This window comes from Tursiops truncatus, chromosome 2 (genome assembly GCF_011762595.2).
Source record: "Tursiops truncatus isolate mTurTru1 chromosome 2, mTurTru1.mat.Y, whole genome shotgun sequence".
In the NCBI taxonomy this organism is placed as follows: domain Eukaryota; kingdom Metazoa; phylum Chordata; class Mammalia; order Artiodactyla; family Delphinidae; genus Tursiops; species Tursiops truncatus.
The window spans coordinates 11,665,938-11,689,679 of record NC_047035.1 but is presented as its reverse complement, the minus strand read 5'-3'; the positions used below and the strand labels follow the sequence as shown (position 1 = coordinate 11,689,679).

The window sequence follows — 23,742 nt, the reverse complement described above, 5'->3', positions numbered from 1 at the left end:
TCAGGCAAAAGGACAAGGTGAGGTTCACTTCCCCTGGGGTGGCTCTGGGCCACTTTCCAGCCAGGGGATCGTGGGCAAGTGACATTGCTGCTTGAAGCATCAGTTTCCTCATCTGTAAAATGGTGCTGACACACTCTTCCCCTATCTCCCAGCCACACACGAGCTGGGCCATGCAGGGGCGGGGCCAGTTTGGGAAAACAGCCTCTGTTCTCTCTCTGCTGGGTGGAAGCCCTGACAAGCCCTGGTTAGTGACTGTCACCAAGGCCACAGGCCCCAGCCAGCTTTGGAGTTCCTGACCTGGGCCTCTGAGCTGCAGGCCCCCCTCGGCATAAATCTGTCATCCCCTCTGACCTGATACGTGCACAGGACTCTGGGGCGTCTGAAGTTCTTGAACTTTAATGGTTCACTATAGCACGGCAGTCTTAGTCGCAGTTTTGAGAATGAGCAAACTGAGGCTCACAGGGTGACATGACTCATCGAAGTCACAGGCAGGAATGATGCCCAAAACGTTTAACCACGGGGGCTGCAGGATTATGCAACCGGAACAGACAGGCTGGTGTGCTGGACTGGTGTGGACCAGCTGAATATCAGGGCCGATCATTCAGTCATTCAACAAACACCCGTGAGCAGCTGCTATGGGCCCGGCAGGCCTGGGCACACAGAAATGGCCCGGACAAGCCCTGACTTCAAGAAACACACTGCCCAGAGAATGTGGGCCTGGAATCCCCAGCCTGGCTGTAGAGCTTGGACAAGCATTCCTGGTGCCCTTGGAGCCTCATCTATAAAATGGGGACAATACTTAGGACCTCCTCACCGGATCATGGTGAGGATTCGAGGGTCTAGACAGCCTGGACCAGAAAACCACTACAATGGCGATACAAGTCACTTGAGGGGTCTTGGCAAGTCTGGGCCTCTCCTGAGTCCGGCGAGGGGGCTGCTGCCGCCTCTCACCCCCTGAAGCACAGAGGGACACCCTCCAAAGAGCTGGCGCCATAAGGTGTTTATTCACACGTTTCAAAGGGGCAGGTTTACACCCCATCCCCAACAATGACCGAAATAACAAACACAGCACTAACTGTATTCCACTAGTCAGCTATCAGGACACCCACCACCAAGACCACTTCGCAAATAAAGAGAACACAGGACACCTTGTCCCTGAGATACCCCATCCCAGAGATGGGCCACCTGTGTTTTCATAAACACACGGGGCAGAAGTGCAACCAAGTCAAGAGAGCCAGAGGTTCCTGGTTTTTACAGAAGCCGTGATGTTACACATAGTACATATAGATTCACATAAACGTCATATACACGTATGCACACACGTTAAGTACGAGCCAGCTTGGGGTTCTGGCAAACGTGGCTCGTGAACAGGATTGAAACAAACATTTGTCACAAAGCACAGGTGTCAGCGCCGGAACTGGAACTGCCAACGTCTTGGTGAAATCACTGTGGGAGAAGCTTTTCGGAAGAGAAAGCAAGCTTCACAGAAGTGGGATCCACGCCAGCCCTGGAAGCCGAGGTTGGTCTGGCTGTGGAAAAGAGACAGGCCCTCCAAGCCGCCAGGTCATGGGCAACTCTGGAAGTAGAGGGGAAATGCAACCATTTCTGGAAAAGGCCCCAGGTGGTCTGGGTGGGGCCTGGTGGTCGGAACCAGAAGGAAAAGGGCCCGGGTGCTTCCATGCCAACAGTCGGCTCTCCAGTGAACAGCATGTGGGTGGAGGGCCATTCCAAGATCACACTGGCAAGGCTGTGCAGAGAAGGGGCAGAGGCAGAGCCTCGCACACGGAGGGCAGGACCGACAGGAGAACCGCCCGTCTGGAGGCCTCGGCCGCAGCATCTCACGCTCAGGCTCCGGCACGGGCAGGGCGGTGTGTGCGGCATCAGGGCGTGGCCAGGCTCACCGAGGAGGCCAGAACCTTCGTCAAGGGTGGATGTACTCCTCTACCTCGTGGTAAGCCACGTGCAGGGGCTGTGCTCCTTCAGGACAGCCAGCACGCCGCTCAAGGTCTCTGGAGCTCAGGGGCCCTTGAGCCATGGCCCGGGAAGAGAGACGAGCTGTCGGGGATCCCGCTGGGTGAAGGGTCAGTTTCTAGGGTGGAGAGGGGAGGGCGGATGCAAACCCCAGGGACACCAGTGAAGCCATTCAATGGTTCTGTGTGGCCAGCGGCCTGCGAGTCCCTGAGCTGAGGACCAGTCTTCCAGCAAGGACAGGGTGCCACAGTGTCCCTCGGTCCTAGAGGGGCCGCAGGGCAGACAACAGCTGCTCTTCCCAGTTGGCTTAAAGGATGGCTTCCTGCCAGGGTCCTTCAACCTTCCATACAGCGCACATGGCAGTCCTCTGGGTAAAGAGGAATCCTTTCTCAAGGTTGTTTTCTCCCTCACTGATGGCATTAACTCAGACAATGCCCCACATAAACTCGCCGGGGACTCCAGCTGCGTCCGTCTCCTGCAGGTGATGCTGCAGGATCTCTGGTCCAGCCCGACCCACCCCGCGCTGCAAACCCATGCTTCCAAGGGCAATCCCCCCGCCCCCCGCGCTCTCGTGGGGAGGAGACATCCAGCTCCTATACTCAGTTGGGGCTGAGTGCTCGTGGAACCACATCATGATGCAACCTGCAAGCAGAACCCGGCCCGCAGCCTCTGCTCCAGGCTGCCGAGGGCAGAGACCTTGCAAGGGACCCTCGGAACCTACCCAAGGCCTCAGGCAAAACATGGCCCCGCCACTTACTCCTGGAGCCCTTCGGCAGCCCCAGCCACTGACCACCACCCAGGTGCCGCAGGGCACGGCCCCCAACAGGCCCACCAACTGGCAAAACAGCTTGGGGAGGAGAGTCCCAACCGCCCCCGGGATGCCAGCAGGGCCGGCTCCAGGCACCACACGTGTACACCACAGCAGGGCCTCCCCACGGGCCCTCGAAGGTGCTGAGAGTGGCCAGAGGCAGCAGCACCAAGCCCTGGGGAAGAAGAGACCGCAAAGGCTGAGGGCCTTGAGGGGGTCTGTCTTCCCCTGATGCGGAAGCCCCAGGGCCAGGGACACGGAGACCTAAGAGGAGACCGACTCCATGGCCGGTGTCCTGGGACCCGGTCAGTGTGCATCAGGTGACACTGAGGATGGGGGTCGCTTGGGGAGACCTCATTGCTGCTCGCAACCCTCTCCCCGTCTACGCTCCCGACACAGCTCCCTCCACCCCTGCAGAGACGCTGGGCCCGGGGAGAGGCCCGCACATGCCCTCGAGAGTGGCCAGTCCCTTCCCCACCACCCACCACGCAGCTCCTGGGCCTTTATGAAGCCTAACCCCGCCCCTCGGTTTCCCCACCCTGCTGGCCACCCGCATCGAGGCTGGTGGAAAGTGCCACGTCACTGTAAAACAGTTACTTGATATCCGGGCCCTGGACGCTGACGTGTGAGAGCTGGAGGGGAGGCATCGATTAAACAGGACACGATGTGGCCAGGGGCCCCGCCTGGCACCGGGTCACCCTGCACTCCCGACCTGTCCTGACTCGATCAGGACTGGAATTTTACTCAAAAACGTAAAGCTGTTTTATTAAAAGACTGGAAGAGGGCACAGGCTTTTAGCAACGTTTTGTAAACACGTGTGAAATGCAGTTTGATTTCAGTAGTTTATTTTGGAGACAAAGCAGTGCAAGAGGCCGGCCACGCTTTCCTGCTCCCCCGGCGCTTGGGGTTAGGCTAGGAAAGGCGACGTACAGACATTATAATCAGGGTTCAACACTCAAGTCGTGTAAACACGGTGGTCGGAGGGCCCGTGGTTTCTAGGACAGCTGGGCACTTCTGATGGCAGCCGCCCTCCCCCCAGCCCTTCCTTTCCCAAAGTGGGCAACCGCCACGTCCCTGCTGACCAGGCCTGAAGGTGTCTGAGCGCCCAGCTCAGCGGCCGCTCTCAGTCCATCCTCCCTGGACCACGCAGGACGGCCCAGAGGCCTGTTCCTCTTCCTCAAGAGGGACTGATGAGAGAAGACACAAGGCTATGCTCAGGGGGCCCTATGCATCCCGCCGGATGGTCACACGGCCCGAGGACTGACAAAGCCCCTCCTGATCCCCTTCTCTGCAAAGAGGGCTGCCGGCCTGCCTGGACCTCGGGCTTGGACTGATCAGCTGGTGGTCTGTCTGCTGCCATCAGGGGCGGGGGTGACTCTAATAGGAGAAGCGGGTAATGTGCTTTCTTGCCTCTGGGGCTGCGAGCCCCCTCGCACCTGGCTGGCTTAGTGCTTGGGGCTGGCAGCGAGCATGAAAGGGGTGGATCAGGCCTTCTGGGCAGGTGTGGAGCAACGCGCAGCCTCCTCCTGCCTGGGGGGAGAGCCCCAAATCGCCTCGATGCCAAGGAGACGCTCATCTGGGTTGACGTCACGGAGACACAGGCTGCACTGTAGGGGCTAGGGCGTCAAGCCTGCCCTTGAGTTCCCTGGTCATGACTGCCCGGCGACTCTTGGAATGATTGGCCCAAAGTCACAGCACAAATCCTTGGCACAAGCAGGATCAGCCCAGAGGTTCCCAGCGAGGCAGGCTCCTCCCGGGTCCAGGGAGCAGTGGCGCTTGGTCAGGGAAGGAGGCCCCATTGCGTGGGACACGTGCTGACGGGCCTAGTGGACTCCAGGGAGCTGCACGTGGAGAAAGGCAGCCGACCCAGGGCTGTGGCCTTCCCAGGGAAGCCTCCTCCTCCTCTGCTTTCGTGAGCGGGCAGCAGGTGGACCACAGCCCAGACTCCCTGCGTGGAATCCACAAGGAAATGGTAGCTGGGGCCTCCTGCTTCCCCTGGCTCCTCCTGCTTTCGGGAGGGGGCAGCTGCACACCGGATGGGGCTTTAAGCCAGCGGTAAGGGAAACGGGGCCGGGCCTGGCGTGGCGGCTTGGAGAGAAGAGACGGGCAACTGTTTGCTGGCTCTGCTCAGCCGCCGACAGCCTGACCAGGGATGGCCTGCTCCAGGGTCCCCGAGGCCTGGGCCACAGCAGCCATTGAGAAGAACAGACGTGGACGTGCTCGGGCACTCACACACGCACGGCGACCACGCACACGCACGCACACCCCCACACACGCACGCATGCACACCCCACCTCACATTCAGACCTAGTGTTGAAAACACAAGCGTGTGTAAACTCAGTGGAGAGATCTGCACAGCAGGAATCAGGCGGGATTGTCCCTCTTCCGCGAGGCTGGACCACTTGGGGTTCTCTTCCGTCCCCACCCCCACCCCTCATGTAGATCATGACATCAGAGAATCAGGTTAAAAATTAAAAAAAAAAAAAGAAGGAGAAGGAGAATCAGATCCTTGGGAATTCTTAGTAGTAGCGTCACCGTCGGGAGCTGCTCGCCCAGCGTGTGTGTGTTCTGCAGCCCGCGCTGCCCCTCAGGGTCCCGGGCCCCGTGCGTGGCTACTGGGAGGAGGCCTTGGTGGCCAGCGAGGCCACGCAGTGCTGCTGGAAGCTGGGCGACACGGCGGCGGTGCAGCCGAGTCTCTGGTGCGGCAGCTTGGAGGTGCTGCCCGCGCCCACGCCGCCCACGTCGGCCTCGGCCGTCCAGGGCGGCTCCTGGCCCATCATGCTGCTGCAGCAGCCGGGGCTGGCGCTGCACGTCCGCTCGGCCGCCAGGCCACCCGCCTGCTCCGCCAGGAGCCTGCTGTGCCGCAGCGGGGCCACGTCCCCCGTGCCAGCCGCGGCCGCGCTCTGGCCCTGCAGCACGGTGGTGATGTGGTTCAGGAGGTCCGTGAAGAACTCGCTCACGCCCTCGTAGCCTGGGGGTGGGAGAGACAGACAGCACGCTGAGCCAGGTGGGTGCGGGGGGCGCGAAGGGGCTCCCGGGCCCTCGAGGGCTGGTCGAGTGCACACAGCCTGGACTCCAAGCCCCGTGCGTGCGGCCCCGAGGGGCCAGTCCTTGAATTCGGCTGCCCCCGGAGGGTGAGAAGCCGCTGAGAAAGCGCCCTGTCCCTGCTGAGCACAGCTTCGGCATCTCATTTAATCACCCCCCTCCCGACGTGGTCTGATGCCATCATGCGGGGGAGGTGGAGTGGCCAGAGGTGGCAGGACAGAAGGCCCGCTCCTCCAGCTCTGAATCAGAAACACCCCTCCCCCTCCACGTGGCTCAGCTCCAGCTTCCCTGTGTGTAAACTGAGGACGGGGGAAGGGGGGCTCCTGTGGGCAGGACTGGGAGGGCTGGAACGTGGGTGAGGCCTGAGCAACAGCAGCTGCTCCTGGAACTGAGTCCATTTCCCTCTCACCCCCAAAGTATCAGTACCTGCAAGGAGGCCCGCCATGCTGCATACTCTGCGCACCCCCCAACAAGGCCACCGCACTAACACGGCTTCCCTAACAAGCGGGCCCGGATCTCCTGAACAGAAACCGCCGGGACCCACCTGGGGCCTGCGTTTCCCATCACAGATGCAACTGCGAATGTCAGCAAGCAGTCCTCGGAGCCACCCATCGAGCAAATTTCGGATCTGGCTCGAGGATTTTGCTGACTTCTGAAAGCTGCTTCGAAAGAAATTCGACACGGGGTGGGCGCCCCCGCCCCCGCCTGCCTGAACCAATTTGCAGCAATGAGAACCGGGCACACAGCTGCAAGAACAGTGATCGGGACAGGAAGCAGGTCCCCAAAAAGGGACAGCGTGCCTGCATCGGGAGGGGGCCCAGGTACCACCCCCGGCCCCGGGATGTGACCCCATCGCTGACACCAGGCCTGGTGCTGAGAGGTGCCGACCCCTCGCACGTCCTCTGGGATGGTCTTCACAGCCGTTGGCACGAGCTGCAGGAGAATGAAGGTTCGGACTTGGGCAGGTGCGTTAGCTCGTACAGAAAAGGCTGCCCAGGGGCCAGGCAGATGGGGCTGCCTCACTGTGCACGCTCTTACGTGTCCAGCAAACAGTGCTGTGGTTTTGAGGGAGCCTGAGGCTGAGAGGGGCAAGCAGAGGCGCCCAGGGGAAAAACAAAACTGGGTATATACTGGCATGCACAGCACTTGCCCTGCTCAACACGCCCTCACTTGATCATCGCAACCCTCTGTCCCCATTTTCCAGATGAGGAAATGGAGGCACAGAGTTAAGTAACCAGCCCCAAACACCAAAAGAGCCATCAGCAGGTGGACACGTGTTCACTGTGACGGTGGGTATGGTGACAACGTCCAGGGCTAGCGTTCATCCAGGCTCACCGAGTGCTGGCCCCCGGCTACATGTGGCATCCTGATAGCCCCCGGGGAGCGGGACCTGAGGGTTATCTCCATTTTACAGACAAGGAAACGAAGCTCTAAGTAGCAGCACTGGGATCTGAACCAGGCCCTTTGGTGCCACCCGTGCCTTGAATACATGTGGTGCTGGGTGCCCCACTCTAGGACTGGGCACTTCCTCGGCCCTGGGGCCGGGGGTGAAGGGCAGGGCAGTCACGGGCCATCGGCAGACGTGCTGCTGGGTTTCCAGGGCAGAGATGCGAGCAGGGGAGAAGAGCTGAGATCCGCTGACAGGCCACCAGGGAACATAAGCTGTTCCCTCAGCAACAGCTCTGCCGCCCCCAGACGAGGCCCGGCCCACGGCTCCTCGCAGCCTGGGGAGGGCGGACTGAGGCGTGAAGGAGCGCTGCAGGGCAGGCACTGTGCACACGCCATCTCCTCTGCTAGGAGGGGAGAAGTGTTCCCACTGTGCACGAGCGAACACTGAGGCTGCCCCATCCGGAGGTTCGCCTCAGCAGATGGTGAGGGCAGCCAGGATCTGAACCCACGACTCAAGCTAAGAAGCAGGCAGTCTCAGGTCAGGGGCCCAGGGCCCAGGCCCAGCCCCACTACCTGGTAGCCATGGGACCTTGGACGTGTCGCCCAGCCCCCTGGCTCCACATGCCCGGCAGCACATGGGATCCTGATGGTCCCTTGCACGCTGTGTGGTTGTGAGAATGAAATGAAACCCTGGGGGTAAAGGTCCCCAGGCAGGCTGGGCACCACTGGTGGCCACTGCTGTCACCACTGCCCAGAGCCCAGCACGCAGGCTGGGTGGCGGGGCTGCTACCGGACACCCATGGCCCGAGGCACAGGGTGAGGTGGCCCAGGACCACGAGGACTCCAGATCCAGGCCCGTAAACCCGGCAGGGAGAGGGCGGAGCCCCAGGCGGCCCGTCTCCTGGACACCGCCTCCTCTGGGCCCCAAGCCCCACCCGCTCCCGGGGCCTAACTCAGCACCGGGCTGCCTCACAGTCTCCTCGGGGCTCGGCTCCATCACTCAGGCTTGGCCCGCCAGGGGCCTCCTCTTGGCTTCCCCCATCCACGCTGGCTCACAGTGGCCGTCCCTTCTCTGAACACCCGGGACGCCCTCAGAACGTCCGGCCCGAGCCACACAGGTGCTGGCTGGGCGGGTCCAACTCAGGACCCAGCACAAATCCGCAGCTCAGTTGCAGAGTTCCTCCCCGCCCCCCCCATCCTTCTAGAACCTCCACCCCACCAGCCGGGCATTGCCCTGCCCGGTCCCCCCAATCCACTGACTCAGCCACCTTTTCGCTGTCGTTCCCTCCACGTCCTCCCTGATTTAGATCCTCTGATTTATTATAATTGTTCCCCTGATGCAGCCTCAGTTTCCCTGTGCTCTCTCATTCCGTCACCCTCGCTCATCAAAAACCCACCTCTCCGTCCAGGCTGCACCCACGGTGACTACGGAGAAATAGGCCATTGTCCCAAAGGGTTTCAATTTCTATTCACGAACACAGACCTCAGATGGCCGCGCCACCTTGCTCAGAGTGAACGGTCACACGGTGGGCTCCCCTCTGACCTCTGACCTCCCTGCTGCACGAGGCCTCGGGCCACAGGCCCCCCTCCGCAGGCCCTGCCCGGGATCCTTAGGGGTGGCTCCCTCCCTTCTTGCCAGGCCCTGCTCCCACTCCCGCTTCACAGAGGAGCCCCTGGCACCCCCGTCCCCCGAGGGCAGGGCCCCCGCCGCCCCGCACTGTCTGCAGCAGCTGGGGAATGCAGTGGGCCTTCGGCAAACTGCATGACAGAGACAGCAGGGGCCTCCCTCGAACCTGGGTTTCCTTGGCTGTGAATCGTGGTGCTGGCCGGGCCTGGCCCGCATGCTCTCAGTGCAGGGGACACGCGTCAAGCACCCAGCCTGGTGCCCAGTGATGCTCCCCAAGCACGGGGGCTTTCTGCTCCCTGCAGACGCCCACCGTGCAGTGCCCTCCTGCCAGCAGGGCTCTCACGTGAGATGCTAGCCTCCCCAAGGGCGGGAATCGCTTCCGCTCTTCATATCCACTGAGCAGTGACGATGGCTCTACCTCCAGGGCAGGTGCTTAACAAAGGCAAGAGCCACGGCCTTGAGACAGAGATGCCCAGCGAGAGGGTAAGCGCCCAGGCTGCTCTGGGCCAGAGGGAGCGAAGCAGCACTGTCCCTGACCTGCCGTGAGATGGGGAGTCGCCTGGCCTCAGCACGTGTCTCTGTGAAGTAGCTCAGCCCAGGGCCGCCACCACCATCACTGCTGAAGCTAACAGTCCCCTTGAGGGTTCTCGGGTGATGTCTCCCGCTGAGCCCCTCCCTGAGTTGGGATCTGAGGGGTGCAGGGCAGAGCCTGGTGGGGCAGCAGGCCCGGCAGTGCTTCCCGCCTCAGGGCTGCCGCAGACAGCATGGAGCAGACGCCCCAGCCGCGGGGAGCTGGCCGGATCCGAGCGTGTCCCCAGCATGGTGGCTCAGGGCGGGGGGAGGAGCATGGCCTTGCCACTACCCTGCCGTATGACCTGGGACAACTTCTCCCTCCCTCCCTGCGTGTAAACTGGGATTTATATGCCCTCCAGTGTCCTTTCAGCTCTTTAAACCTACAAGGGCCCAAGAGGTCAGCTGAGATTTGGCCCGGAAAGGCCACTGCTGGTGGCACCGGGCCAGGAGAGGCAGCGGAAAGAACACGCGTTTAGCTGCAGGCCCACTACGCGCCCTGTAAACCCACTGGCAGGTGGGGCTGCGGCTGAGCGGGGGCTGCTCCGACCCCGGGCCCCAGACAGTGAGGGATGGAGCTGGTCAGCCCGACTCTCCGGCCCCCACCACCCGCCCAAGGCTGCCAGTCTACAGACCGGTGAAGGCGGCGCCCGGCCCCACCGCTCACCTGGGAAGGCGTTGATGTCGATGACGGCGTGCTGCCCCGTCTGGTTGTTGATGATGATGTCGATCCCAAAGAGCGATACGCCCAGTGCCTGCCGCAGGGCCCGGGACAGCTCCCGGATGACCTCGTCACTCGGTCGCTCGAAGACACCCTCGATCTTTTCCAGCTGCCAACACACACACACACACACACACACGAGTCAGGCCCCGGGTGCGGAGGCTCCACGCCTCGCCACACACAGAGACCCCGCCAGGGAGGTGGCACAGGCCGGGCCTTACCCGCAGACAAGAGACAGGACAGACCCACCAGAGTCGGCACGAGGACGGCCATTTCCAAATCCTGCCAAGGGCTGGACAGCTGCTAGGTATACAGCGCACGTGACCTCTAGTCCTCATAACCAGCAGGGAGGCGAGCACCGTTATCAGCATTTTATACACAGGGGAGCTGAAGCTCAGAGAGGCTCAGGGGCCGGTCCAGGGCCACACAGCTCAGGGCTGGATTTGGACCCAGGCATTTAAGCCTGTAAAACCCAAGCCTCTTAGCAAGGAGGAAGGGGATGGAGAGTCTGTTGTGAACCCAGGAAGACTGTGTGGTTCAGGGAGCCTGTGAGCTGGACCTTGAAGATGGGGAGGATTGAGGGGGGTGGGGGGAAGGGACCCAGATGAGAGCACAGTGGAAGCAAAGGTGCAGAGGTAAGAACCCACAGGAGAGAGCTGGGAGCAGCTGGAACTGTTAGGGCAGAGGCGGGCAGCAGGGGGAATTTCTGTCAGCATCACCACACTGGCCCACCATTGCCGGAGCCTCAAGGCTGTGAGCTGATAGGTTCCGTGGACCGGCCTTCATTTACTGGCCGGAAGTGGGCAGGGGCGGGTGGTGGTCACAGGGCTCCTGGGTGGGGCTCACACTTCTCCCCTTCCGGATGAGTCGCTAACTCTGGTGTGACCACACCAACTCATGCTCAGCGGGCTTTTCCCCAAAGAGTCTACTCTGCTGCTGCGGCCCAACCCCCGGGCTCAAGTTCAGCTTTTAGCGAAGCTTCCACAGGGCTCGTGGGGCCGTCCCTTGGACTCCCGCTGACACCGCTCGCTTTCTGCTCTAATCACAGCTGGCCTGGGACAGGCACACGAGTCTTCATGGGCTCAAGCGTGGCCCCTGGCCCGGGCCTCCAAGGAAGCAGAACACTGCCCTGGGAAGGACTGAAGTCCGAGGGGTCCGGATTTGAATCCTGACCGTGACTTCCCAGCTCTGTGGTCTTAGGGGAAAGTACTTGGCCTCTGTGTGCCTCAGCCCGCTCATCTGCAGAACAGGGCCAATGAGGCCTCCATCCCAGACTGCTGGGAGGAATCACAAGGTCATTGACGTGATGGGGACAGCACATGCCTGGCTGGAGGAGCCGCTCCACTTGCATTTCAGGGCATGGATGGCAGCAGGTCAGCCGGAATAGGGCTCACGTGTGGTGCTCAGGAGATAGCAGGGTCCTATGGACTGTGGGCTCGGGGCCAAAGGGGAAGCCCAGGAGCTCACCCAGCAGAAATAAAACAGAAGCTGGGTCAAAAAGCCAAATGGAGAATTACCACGTGACCCAGCAATTCCACCCCAGGTGTGTAACTTGTAGGCCACTGTTCATAGCTGCATTATTCCCAATAGGCAAAAGGTAGAAACAACCCAAATGTCCATCAACAGATGACTGGATAAACAAAATGGGTTACCCACACAATGGAATATTGTTCTCACAATGCTACCACGTGGATGAACCTTGAAAACATCAGGCTATGTGAAAAAGGCCAGACACAATAGGTCACACACTGTACGGTTCCCTTAATATGAAAGGCCCAGAACAGGTAAGTCCATGGAGACGAAGAAGCAGATTCGTGGTTGCCAGGGGCTGGGGGGAGGGGGACTGAGGGGTGACACTTAATGGGCACAGGATTCCTTTTGGGTGATGCAAATGCTCTGGAACTGGACAGAGGTGGCAGCTGCACGACACTGTGAATGTACTTAACGCCAGTGAACGGTTCACATTAAAACGACTAATGTTAACACGAAGCCAGGCTGGGTCAGGTAGGCTGGGGACAGAGCCCTGGGTACCCAGGACACGTGGTGCTTACCCCCAGCTCAGGAAGCCGCATGGCTGATGGGGAACTCCCAGACACGTGCAGGGCAGGGACCCCACAACTGGGCACCGTCGTGCGCTACTGTGAAAGCCACACCCACCGGCTCTGCATAGCAGGCGGCGACCCCCAACAGCGCCCATGACCCCGCTGCCCCGGCGTCTTGTCCAGGGGAGATGCTGTCTAAGCATCTGCGTTAGCTTCGCCGTGACAGGCACCTGCCTGAGCCCAGGTCAGCAGCCTGGCCGCTGGTCCTGCGGCCCGGGTCCCTCACCGAGTCACAGCCCTGGGAGGACGCCTGGCATTGCCCAGTCCCCGCTGCGTGCCCTGAGCCATAACGGGCCCTGCCGTGTCTTGTTTTCTCGCCCCAGGAAATGGGGTAATAAGAACACCCCTGCCGCCACGGGACCGTGGTGGGGATCCACGAAGCTCACCCGTAAGGCCTGTGGCTCAGGCCTGGCAGCAAGGGGACCAATGGCTGCTGCTCTGTTACAAAGCCTCGTGACCCCGCTGTTTATAAAAGCACTTTCTCAGCTCAGCTAAGGAATCTCAGAAGTCCTTCTGGAGCCCTTTGACTGTCTGAAACAGGGAGGCGACGGAGGTGGTAAGAGGTGCTCAGGTGGACCCCCGGGGCCACCCGTCACCAGTCACAGCTGACACTGACTGAGCACTTACTGCACACCCAGCACTGCCACGGTGCTTTTCATCTAGGGACTCCCTGAACACCACCACCACCCTACAGGGTGGGACGGGGAACCCGAGGCTCAGAGAGGCAATGTGACTTGCCCGAGGCCACACAGCTGGAAAGTTGTGGAGCTTCGGTCTGACCCCAGGCAGTCCTGTCAGTGTCACACTCGTAACCAATACCCTGTGTCTGGGGGGGCAGCCAGTTGGGTGTGGGAGCTGCGTCCACCCTTGGGAGCATCCAGCCAGGGAGGGAGGGGGGGCTTCAAGGCCAGGGCAGGGCTCCCGGCACCTGCACGAGGCCGAGATGGGGACTGGAGGGACCTTGGCGAGCAGGAGAATGCTAAGGGGCTTGTCTGGACACCCAGGTCTGGGGATGGCCTCGTCTGTGCATGTGGGCCTGACATCCCGAGTGGAAAAGGGACGGCTGCCTGCATTTCCCTTTTCTCTTTTCCACGTTGCCAGCCCTGGGGGAATCCCCACACAGCAGTCATGAGCTGGGGGGAAGGGGGAGATGGCAGCGGGGCCTAAAGGTGGAGAGGAGGCCCCGCAGGGTCTGTAGGCCGACCTTTCCCACGTGGCAGACAGAGATGCAGGCTGAATGGCAGGTGGGTGATTAGCCAGGAAGGTGACTTTGCTTCTGGCCCTCACAGTGACCCTCTGGCATCAGGTAACAGCCCAGCGGTGACTAGAGCTGCTCTGTGCCAGGGGAGTGGCAGGGACAGCCTCTCGGCAAGTCCGCGGAATGCCAACCCCCTCCAAGAGTCACAGGCCGAATACGGTCTGAGAGCCTCGCAGGGAAGATGCCCTGCAGAGCTGGGCCAGCCTGAAGTTTCTGCAGCTTTTAAGAGACCAGAACGTTTTCTTGCACAGAACACCTATTTACGTCTTATAATGTGCACAGCCAGGCGCTGAGGGGTTCTGTTTAAAATCTGGTTGTTCTCCAAGCATCCTTGACCACAAAACTTGTTCCCGGGGAATGTCTATTAACATCTTGAGGGACGCTGGTGTTCCTTCCAGGTCCCTTCCACACCTGTGCTCTGTCGAACCCTCAGCGCACAGCTGGCTCCTCAAAGGAACCAGAAACAGACAAGAAAAGCACAGGCGGCCTCGGTTGGGGGACAGGAGGCCCTAACCTGGAACGAGGGGGAGTGAGGCCTAGAGGTGGGGGTCTGCTGTGGATGGGACATTGGCAAACCCTCCGAGCATGGCCAGGAGGGGAGCGGAGAGCTGGCAGAGGGCTCATTTCAGCGGCAGTGGCAGCAGAGACCCCTGGCTCTCAGGACACATGGAGGAACAGCAGAGGGTGGCCCAGCGCTGACTTCTAACTGCTCAGCAATTGCCAGGGAGATAAGAAATCCTAAATTCCCGGAACACCCAGCTTTGGCATCAGACAAATCTGGGGTCAAATCTCGTCTCTGTCCCCGAGTGAGGAGCCCGGTGAATCTGGCTGAGCACAGCCCCCCCCGCCTCAGGGAAGTGGGGATGCCTGTCCACCCCTGCAAGGCTGTTTTGGGCCGCAGGGCATCGAGGATGGAGCCTGACACGCAGCGACGTTCGCTGAACAGCAACCCCGAGCCCATTACCCACCGTGAACGACCCCAGCAGCCCCAGATGTACACAGCGGGCTCTTAACAAACGCTCCCTGGACTCACGTGGGCAAGGAAAGAAAAAGGAAAATTGAGGTGGTGCTCTGCTCCCTTTTCTTAAATCAGGCAAAAGGCAGATTAGAAAGCAGGACTTCAAATTCCTCACGGTTGGGGGGATTTCCTCATGTAGGAGGAGAGTTAGAAAATCATCCACTTGGAGTAGCCCAGCAACGAGCGGGCGTGGCTGTGATGACCACCGGCACGAAGGCCCGAAGCACGCGAGGAAGAGGGGTCTCTGGAACTGCCCTGGGTCCCTGGCCTGGGGGGAAGGTCCTGCCACCCTGCCCCGCTGGACAGTCAAAAGCACCCCACACCCAGGGCTCGGCGGCAGGGACATACCGCGGTCAGCACCGATGACGATTCTGGCTTGGACACGTTGTGGCTGTTGAAGAAGATGGACTCACGGTCTGAAAAAGCAAAGACAGGAAGAAGCCGGAGTTAGAAGCTCGAGGCAGGGACGGTGATTCCAGCACCCGACACCAGGGGACAGCACCACCCCAGCCACAGGCCACAGTGGCCTTCAGGCTCGGGGTCCAGCGGCAGCCACCTGGGCCTCCCTACCCACCCCAGGAAGACAGGACGCCACGGAGACCCGCACGCCCAGGCAGGGCTCCTGTTTCCATTTTCCTTCCCGTATAAAAATGAACGGCTTGATGAGCGCACCTCTGCCTCTGCTCTCGTCTTACACAACCATACCTGATTTTCCCCAATACCCGAGGCCCCCCCCTCCCCAAAGCGTGTCTAGAGTGTCTTACAGACACGGCACCAGAAAGGGGGCTAAGTGAGTGGGAAATGCTGCATGTGTGCATATCAAAGGCCCAGAGTCAAGAGGTCAACTGATGCCATTTAACCCAGCATTCCCCTCCCCGTTCTGCCCACGGAACGCCTTTTCAGGGTAGCAGCTGAGAAACGGCTAGGCGGCCACTTGGCACGTGAGTGTTTACAATACAAAGGGTTTTGCTGTTTCCCCACTACTTAAGGAAAAAATCGGAAATCAGAGCATGGGCTTCTGTAGGACCCATCCAAGAAAGCATACAGTTTGGCTTTGGAAGTTAGCACAGCCCATGAAATACCCTCCACATCTCCCACCCCCTCCCTCTCTGCTCCCACTGCCCCCTGGGCCCCCTCGGTCCCATGGGGGCACCCGAGAGGCAGATCAATCCCAAGATTATTGGGAGCGATGAGCAGCTGGTTTGCTCCTTCACCCCCTGGAGAGTAAAGGCAGGTCAGTCGGTCAGAAACACGCTCTCCAGCAGCTGGAAGTGTGGCACACGAATGCACGAAGCACTAAACCGCAAGCCTCGGGGCTGGGATCTGGTAAAGGCCGTCATCACACTGTGATCCCCCCACCCCGAGAGTGGCACGGGCCACGAGCCCCAACGTGGCCCCAGCGGCCTCTGCTTTAGTCCTTCCTGGCAGGGCGTTACGGCTCCCGTCCCCCAGGACACACTGCTCATCCCTGGGACCCAGGCCTCTAAGCGCAGGCCAGGAAGGGCCCTGGCTGAGCACCGCCGTGTGCCAGGGGCCAGACCGAGGAGGCACCTGCTCTGGCTGCCAACGCCCGCCCCCCACCACCTCCAGGATTGCAGCGCCGTAACAATCATGCATGAGGAAGTGATTCGGGCGGAGGCCGAGCAGGCAGGCGCTAAGATGTACCTGGCATCTTTCCCGCTAGTGGGGCATGCAGGCCCCTTGCCGCCCTGGTGTGCCCGAAAGTCCTCCTACCGCTCCGACCAGAGCCAGTCCAGACGGGGGGCACGAGAGACGGTCCTGGGGAGGAGCCTGGGGAAAATAAACACCCTGCAGGACTGGTGCCAAGCAGCCCCACCAACCTCGACTCCTGGGCGCCGACAGTCAAGAAAAGTGAGCCTTCGGAGGGTGGCAAGCTCCACGGGCCAGAGCCCGGAGCAGCTGGGATGGGCGTTCCGGCCTTCCGTGGGTACTGCCCACCTTCTCAGCCTGTAGCCCAGCCTGGCCCAGTCCTACTGAGCTCAGGGTGCCTCCCACCCACCCTGTGGGACCCAAGGGCAATCGCCAGGATGGCAGAGCAGGCCTGGGGAGAGAAAGGCCACCCAGAGCAGGTGGACACAGCCAAGCTGTCGCCCAACAGCTTCTTGTGGCAAGACCGAAAGTGTGGACCATTTCAAAGGAGACTCGTTTCTCCTCCCGGCTAACGCTGACCTGGGAGCCCTGGCCAGAGGACTGTTTAGCAGGGAGGGGAGAGCTGCCCTTTACTCAGATCCTCCCCATGTGCGGCCTGAGTAGGGGCCGGACAGAGTGGGAGCGGATTCCAGCCATTCGATGAACCAGGAGACTGTGGAAGCCGAGGTGGGTCAGAAAGGGTCAGAGCATCCCTTGGTGCCAGTTTCCTTGGGTAGCTTCAGGATACTGAGTTCCCTAAAGATAAGCCTGGCTGGGCCCTTGCACCTTGATCACAGGTGCACCCTGGATTGGGGGGGCCCATCCCCTCTCTGTTCCTGGACTAGTCCCGAGTCACACGGAGCCCCGGGAAGAACACCAAGAACGCCCACAGGAGAGCGGAGGTAATAAGAGGAATATGGGTATTTCTGTCCCCAATTTACAGACAAGAAAAAGAGGTTCAAAAGAAGCAGAGTAAGTGACAAGTGTAGCACCCAAATATCCCAGAGGGTCTGAGGTGCAGTTGTGAGCTGTGGCCACACCTTCTTCAGCTTCATTTGCTTAATCTTCACATCTCTGGCGGGGGGCGGGGGATAAAGCATGTCATGGCGCTGCAGACGGTGGCCCAGGTCTCCTCCCAGATCCCCCGCAAGCGTCAGCTCCGCAGAGGGGCCCCGGCTGCCCTGCCCGAGTGGCTCCCCTCGCCCAGCGGTGTCCCAGGACCCACTGTTTCCTCTGCGGTCCCTCATCTGTGCTGCCACAATTCGTCCTTTCATTTCTTCTTCCCTGGTGTGTAGTTTCTCCCGCTAGAAGATGAACACACGAGGGCAGGACACTTGGCTGACTATCTAGTTCCCTGCTGGATCCCAGGGCTGAGCGCCTGGCAGGTGCAAGGAAACAGGGCATTTGTTACACCTGAGGGCCTCTCGATGCAAGATCACCACATCTGGCCCGCCACCTGTGTTTGTAAATAAAGGTTTATTGGAACGCAGCCACGCCCATTCGCTTACAATGCTGTCTACAGCGGCTCTTAGGCAACAACGGCAGCATTAAATAATTATGACAGAGCTGGAAACACTTACTCTGGACTTTTGCAGAAAATGCCTGCTGACCCCTGCTCTATGTGGTAAGCGGTGTCGTTCCTTTATATACATACCCCTAAGGAAAAAAAGGCCCACGTGTAGAGCCTAAGAAAGGCGTTGTGCCCGCAGAGGAAAAGAAACAGAAATAAACCCACTGCACAGAAAGGGGAGCAGAGAAACACACCCACTGCGACTCTGGAACTAGTGGAGAGAGGGGAGCAGTCTCCCCAAGACCGTGGACCAAGGGCAGAGGACATGTGTTCCTGGGGCTGGCACAGGCCAACCTCAACCCTCTCTGTAAAAACGTGTCTTCAGTTCCAGCAGAGGCAACTGCAAGAGGCCTGTGGCCGTAAGACACACCTGACTTCAGAGATGCTAACAGGTGAAAACCAAAAGTACATCTGAGAATCAAAAGAACACAGTAGTTGTGGAGGGAAAGCTGGTGTCCTCATCACCACTGCAGGTCAAAGAATCCCACTCAAGGAGCCTCCACCTCCCTGCATGGACAGGGGAGACCGGCGAGCCCGCCACGCAGGGCCATGGGAACCAGAAAGCTGGGAGGGGGCTGGAAAGAAGCCAGAGCCCTAAAGCCCCCTGCCCAACTGGTCCAGCTTAAAGAGCCGCTGTCACACTGTGCTTCTCATCCAGAAAGAGAACACACGCGTGAAAAGAACAACGAGCTGGTGTGATGCCCTGAAGACACTGGACACAGAATCAGTTTTTGGGGATGGAGGGATGGACACAGTGAAAATCACTCAGCTCACCTGGGCATAATAAACACTTCTCCATTAGCTCTATGTTTCTCCACTGATTTACTCGGCCCCAGCCTGCATATTATGGTAAACTGGCAACCTGGAATGGCCATGAGAAGACACAGATGCGGAGCCCCTGTCCTCAGACACGGGACACAGAGCTCACGCCCAGCCACTAGTGGTTCCCAGATGGAAACTGGCCCAGGCCTTTGCAACCAGGAGAAAAAGGGAAGGAAAAGAGGGACTTTTCATGTGGAAAGGAAGGAAACCACGTGGTATATTTCTTTTAGAGATGGAGTGATTTTTTGGTAAAATAAATAAAAAGGCATACCTACTCTTCCCTTAATACATTTTGTGTAGACTTAAAGAACATATGTTTAAAAATCAGGAAACAATATAAACAGGCTTAAAAAAACATCAGCCTCAACCTGCCCACAATTGATAAGAATGCCTCTTGCCAGTACACAGTCACATACAAAAAGACCCCTCCTGACATCGGTCCCCCACCCCCAGATCATTCCATCAGCCCAGTGGGTAGAGGGAAGGACGAGCGTGAGCACCGGGATGCCCTGAAAGCCCCGCCAGCACTCAGAAGGGCAGTGGAGGGAGACACACATTTCCAAAGTGTCTGCTCTCTGGGTTGCGTTAATGGGAAGAACGGCTGAGACAGGACACGAACAGCTGGACTTCAGTCAAGAGGCATGGCCTGAGGCTTCCCTGGTGGCGCAGTGGTTAAGAATCCGCCTGCCAATGCAGGGGACACGGGTTCCAGCCCTGGTCCAGGAAGATCCCACATGCCGCGGAGCAACTAAGCCCGTGCGCCACAACTAGTGAGCCTGCGCTCTAGAGCCCGCGAGCCACAACTACTGAGCCCGCGTGACACAGCTACTGAAGCCCGTGCTCCGCTACAAGAGAAGCCCGTGCACTGCAACAAAGAGTAGCCCCCACTTGCCGCAACTAGAGAAAGCCTGTGCGCAGCAACGAAGACCCAATACAGCCATAAATAAATAAATTTATTTATTTAAAAAAAACAAAACAAAAACAGAGGAGTGGCTTGAAGCCATGAGGAGCGGATGGTGACAGGCAGTCCCACAGAGGGATTTTAGGAAGACACATCTGTTTGCTCAGAGGGAAATAACGCAGCCTGGACATTTCATCTGGTGATGGCGGGTTTCCCGTCCAGAGAGAAACACACAGTGAGTGAGAGCAAAACACACCAGGGCAACCAGACATCCTCCGAGGGGTCCTCTTGGAAAACCGTGCTTATTCCAGAGACACTGCCACTGTTCCAAAGGTTTCTGGAACTTGCCTTAGAGATGCCTCCAGAACCACTAGAACAGTCTTTTAAGCGGCCCCAATACCAGCAAATCCTTATCTTAGTGTCAGTTTTTGAAACGGCCAAGGGTCACCTGCAGCTGGTGAGCAGCTGAAGAAAAGCTGAGCACGTGGAGCCCCTCAGCCTCCCTAGAGGACCCCCTCAGATGCCCCAACGCTGGCAGAACCCTGCAATGCCACCACTGAGTGACATCTGAGGGACACGGAGGGCCATTATCCACTGATCCAAAACACGCTCACGGATGCGCTCCTCAGCCCTGCGGGGCACCCGGCAGGCTGACTGTGGCAACCCTTGACCTGCCCGGGGTCCCACAGCCGGGAAGTCCTGCACCCTGTGTGCTGACTCCGAAGACAGCATGCGTCCACCTTGGCAGCTGCAGAAGCAGCAGGTAACTCAGTGTTTCCCAGTTGGAAAAAGGAGACGTGATAAAGCAGCCAGCGCTCTGGTCCTCAAAATACGAGGGGCGCCTCCCTCCCTCCCCCTCCCTGGCTTCGCCGAAGGGACCATCACCCATTCCAGCGTGTTCCCTGTGGGCCTCAGGACCGCACGGGGCCCCGGGAAGCGGCCTGGGGGCAGAGAGCTTTCAGGTTCTTCCTGCAATGTATGGTAGAGACAGACAGAGCCCCTACCATGACCTGGCGTGCCCCAAGACCTCTTTAGCTACTGGACACAGCCCTTCCAACCTCCAGATCACCTCTCCCTGCTCCAGAAACTGGCGGCTGGGGCCGTGCTGCAGCCACGCCCCTAAGCTCAGGGCATCCAGAGACGGCGCGGGCTCAGTTACCTGATGTGCCCGCGGAGAAGTTCTTCAGCGAGGGCCTCTGGACCACGGTGTAGGACTCGCCGACCACGAACACCTTGTACAGGACGGCGTTGTGGTTGATGAAATTCTGGACCACGCAGGGCGGCTGGATGGCGCTCAGGCCCTCCTGGTTGAACACGATGGCCATCTGGGGAGACAGGGGGCCAAGGGCTTGGTCAGGGTCCACCACGTCCTCAGCCTCCGGCACGGGGTGTGTTACCTGTCCAGAGCACTGCCACCACGGCCCACCCCTGGTCCTGTAGCACAAGGGCTCCCCAAGAAGAGTTTCAAGCCAGGGTGAGTGGAGAGGGACTTGAGAAGAACACCTGGGGATCAATCCACGCTTGCTGTGAGGGTTTGGAAGTCCTGTACCATCAGGCCCACCATGGAAGGATGAGCTGGCTGTGCACTGCATAATTCCACTACTCACACTGCACCCAGGGAATGGGACCCCCTGGGTTGTGTACTACTTAACCCTTATGACCTCCTAGAGGTTCCTCCACAAAGTCTTTGGTTGGGTGGGATGGGGGGTGGGGAGGGGGGCAGGTGGCTCGGCCAGGAAGCGGAAGACAATGGCTCAGGGTTTGGGAGGCCTGGGGTCCAAGCCTGCATAATGACAAGCGCTGCCTTTTGAGTACTCATGACACACCTGGCCCTGTTCTAACCACTTTGCATGAATCACCTGGTGTTTCCCTCACAATGTACCCACGAGGTGGGCACCGACACCACGCCCCTTTTACAGATGAGGAAACTGAGGCCTGAGGCACTTAGTGGCTGCTGGAAAGTGTCAGAGCCCGGAATGGGCTGGGGTCCAACAGCCCCCAGCCTTGCCGTCTTACACACCGAGTGAGCCACACGAGCACTTGAGGAACGGGAACATGCCGCTCCCCGTCCCTGAATCCTCTGGGGACAAAGGCTCCACCAGGAGGGTGTGGCAGGGGACTGAGGTCGGGATGGGAAGAGGGGCGGCTGGAGAAAGCCTGCCCGCTTTGGCCGAGGCAGGCCCACCGCAGCCAGCTGCCAGTGCCGGGGCCACGGCTAATGCTTCGTTCAAGTCCACGGGGCCCCAGGAAGGAGCCACCAGATGCCCAGAGCTGCTGGGAGGGGTAACGGGGCTGGACAGCTGGCCGCCACACTGGCTGTTGCCTCTCCCAGCAACTGTCGCAGAGCACCACCATGATGTGCCTGGGGCTCAGCTGGTGGGGCAGAAGTAGAGATCCAGGCCACACGGGGAAACGAAAAGTGCGTGTGTGCGTGTGTGCGTGTGTGCGCGCGCGCACGTGCACCACAGTGAATTATCTCCTTAGCCATCTGACGAAAGTAAGAGAGCCGTACACGGGTTCAAGACCCAGCCCTGGCGCTTGCTGCGTAAGCCCTGTTTAAGCTCCATCTTCCTCACCTGTGAAATAGCATCAGTAACCACCATGGTGGGGCTTCCCTGGCGGTCCAGTGGTTAAGACTCCGCACTTCCACTGCAGGGGGCACGGGTTCGATCCCTGGTCAGGGAACTAAGATCCCGCATGTCGCGCAGTATGGCCAAAAAAATTAAAAATAAATAAATAAGTAAAATAACCACCGTGGGGTAGCTCCGGGGTCCTCCGAGCTTCTGGCTCAGTGGGGGTTTTGGTTTTTGTTTCTTAAGGAGGGGGTGTGGTTTTCCACACACTCCAAGTGGAGCACACTTGCGCGCTTACACCAGCTTAAAGCCAAGACAAGAGCCCAAACCATCGTGTGAACCTAAGATGAAAACAAACTAGTCCCGATTTCAGCTGAGCAAGGGACAGGGGAACCAGAGGTAGGGCTCGGACAGACTGGGGTACAGGGGAGGACCCCGCTCAGAAAGCCCCCTTTCCTGTGTAGAGCTCACCACATGCACAGACATGTCCTCCATCCTCGCTGCACTCGGCATCCCCAGGCACCCCTGAGGTGGGTGACGAGCCTCGGCGTCCCACCCACAGGCTCACGCCACGGAGGGCGCCCCACCAGAGGGGGCGTCCCTCTGATGCTAACAGCCTCCCAGGAGGCAGATGGCCCGCGGCACACAAGCCCCCTGGGAATCTGCAACACCCCAGATCCCAATCTCAGGGCTCTGTCCCTGACCCCCACCCAGCAGAGGAGCCCCTCCCAGAAACAGTGCATGGCGGGCTGGGGGAGGCCCAGGGGTGGGGCAGTGGCGGGGGGGACGTGGCACACACCTTGGAGCCAGACTTGGATAACTGGACTGAGGGGTGAAGTAGCCTCCCCTGAAGGCGCTTGACTCCATGGAGTCAAGACTCCCCTGGAGGAGGGTGGCCACCTCGATCCGGAACCCCCGCCCCGTCAGCAATGACCCAGCGGGCTCCAGGGCAACTGGTTCCACGACAGCGTCTCAAACCCTCCCTGGGCCGGGCCCCACGGCAGCACACGCAGCAACTCCCTTATCCTTCACAACAGCCAGCACATCCCCAGTTACAAGTGAGGGACGGAAACTCAGAGAGGCTGGGTCATCTGCCCGAAGTCACACAGCCGGTGGTGCTCAGAACCAGACCTGCTCCCAGGCTGGTGTGATTCCAGAGTTCTTACGTCAACAGCAGAAGCGGTTCCTTCCTGGCAGGCTGACCTATTCTGCATTAGGCCGGTCTAATCACACTAATGACTGCAGTCGCCTTTCTGTCCTGAGAACCCCGAGGCACTGACCAACAGAGGAACCGTCTGGTGGTGAAAAGGGCCGGGCGCTGGTGCCAGCGAGGGCAGTGTGGGCTCCAGGGACACGATTCTGGCTGCTCTGAAGCCCTCCTGCTCCCTCCCGGGGCCCGGCCCAGGCGCACACCCCTGGCTCCACGAGGGCTCCTGACCTTGGGAGACAGCTGACCTTTGCTACAGGCCAGGATTTCCTGCCCCCACGTTCCCCCCCACAAGCAAAGGGACTCCTCGGCCTTGCAGCCCCATCACGGCATGTACCACACCATAGGGACACATCTGTTTACAGACATTTCCCCATAAATACATGCCAGGGATAAAGACACTACATACATCTCCAGGGCGCAACGCCGGGGTTGTCCACGTTTAGTCATAGGTCTTGGGGGAGCATTTCTGACAGCGGGGCTGCCTGGGACAGACTCTCCCACAGGGCC

At 59.7% G+C, this 23,742-nt stretch overlaps 1 protein-coding gene across 4 annotated transcripts in view; it reads right to left on the bottom strand.

Moving 5' to 3' along the window:
• Positions 1–979: 979 nt before the first annotated feature.
• ITPK1 (inositol-tetrakisphosphate 1-kinase) overlaps positions 980–23,742 on the bottom strand; it is a 163,994-nt gene continuing 141,231 nt past the window's right edge. For all 4 annotated transcript variants that reach the window (XM_033850693.2, XM_033850696.2, XM_033850694.2 and 1 more), the window contains 4 exons: positions 20,612–20,777; positions 14,858–14,925; positions 10,078–10,240; positions 980–5,750 (listed from right to left, as the gene is read on the bottom strand). In XM_033850693.2, the coding sequence (XP_033706584.1) occupies positions 5,392–5,750; positions 10,078–10,240; positions 14,858–14,925; positions 20,612–20,777 (756 nt within the window). In that variant the 3' untranslated portion in view covers positions 980–5,391. The remainder of the gene's footprint in view (positions 5,751–10,077; positions 10,241–14,857; positions 14,926–20,611; positions 20,778–23,742) is intronic.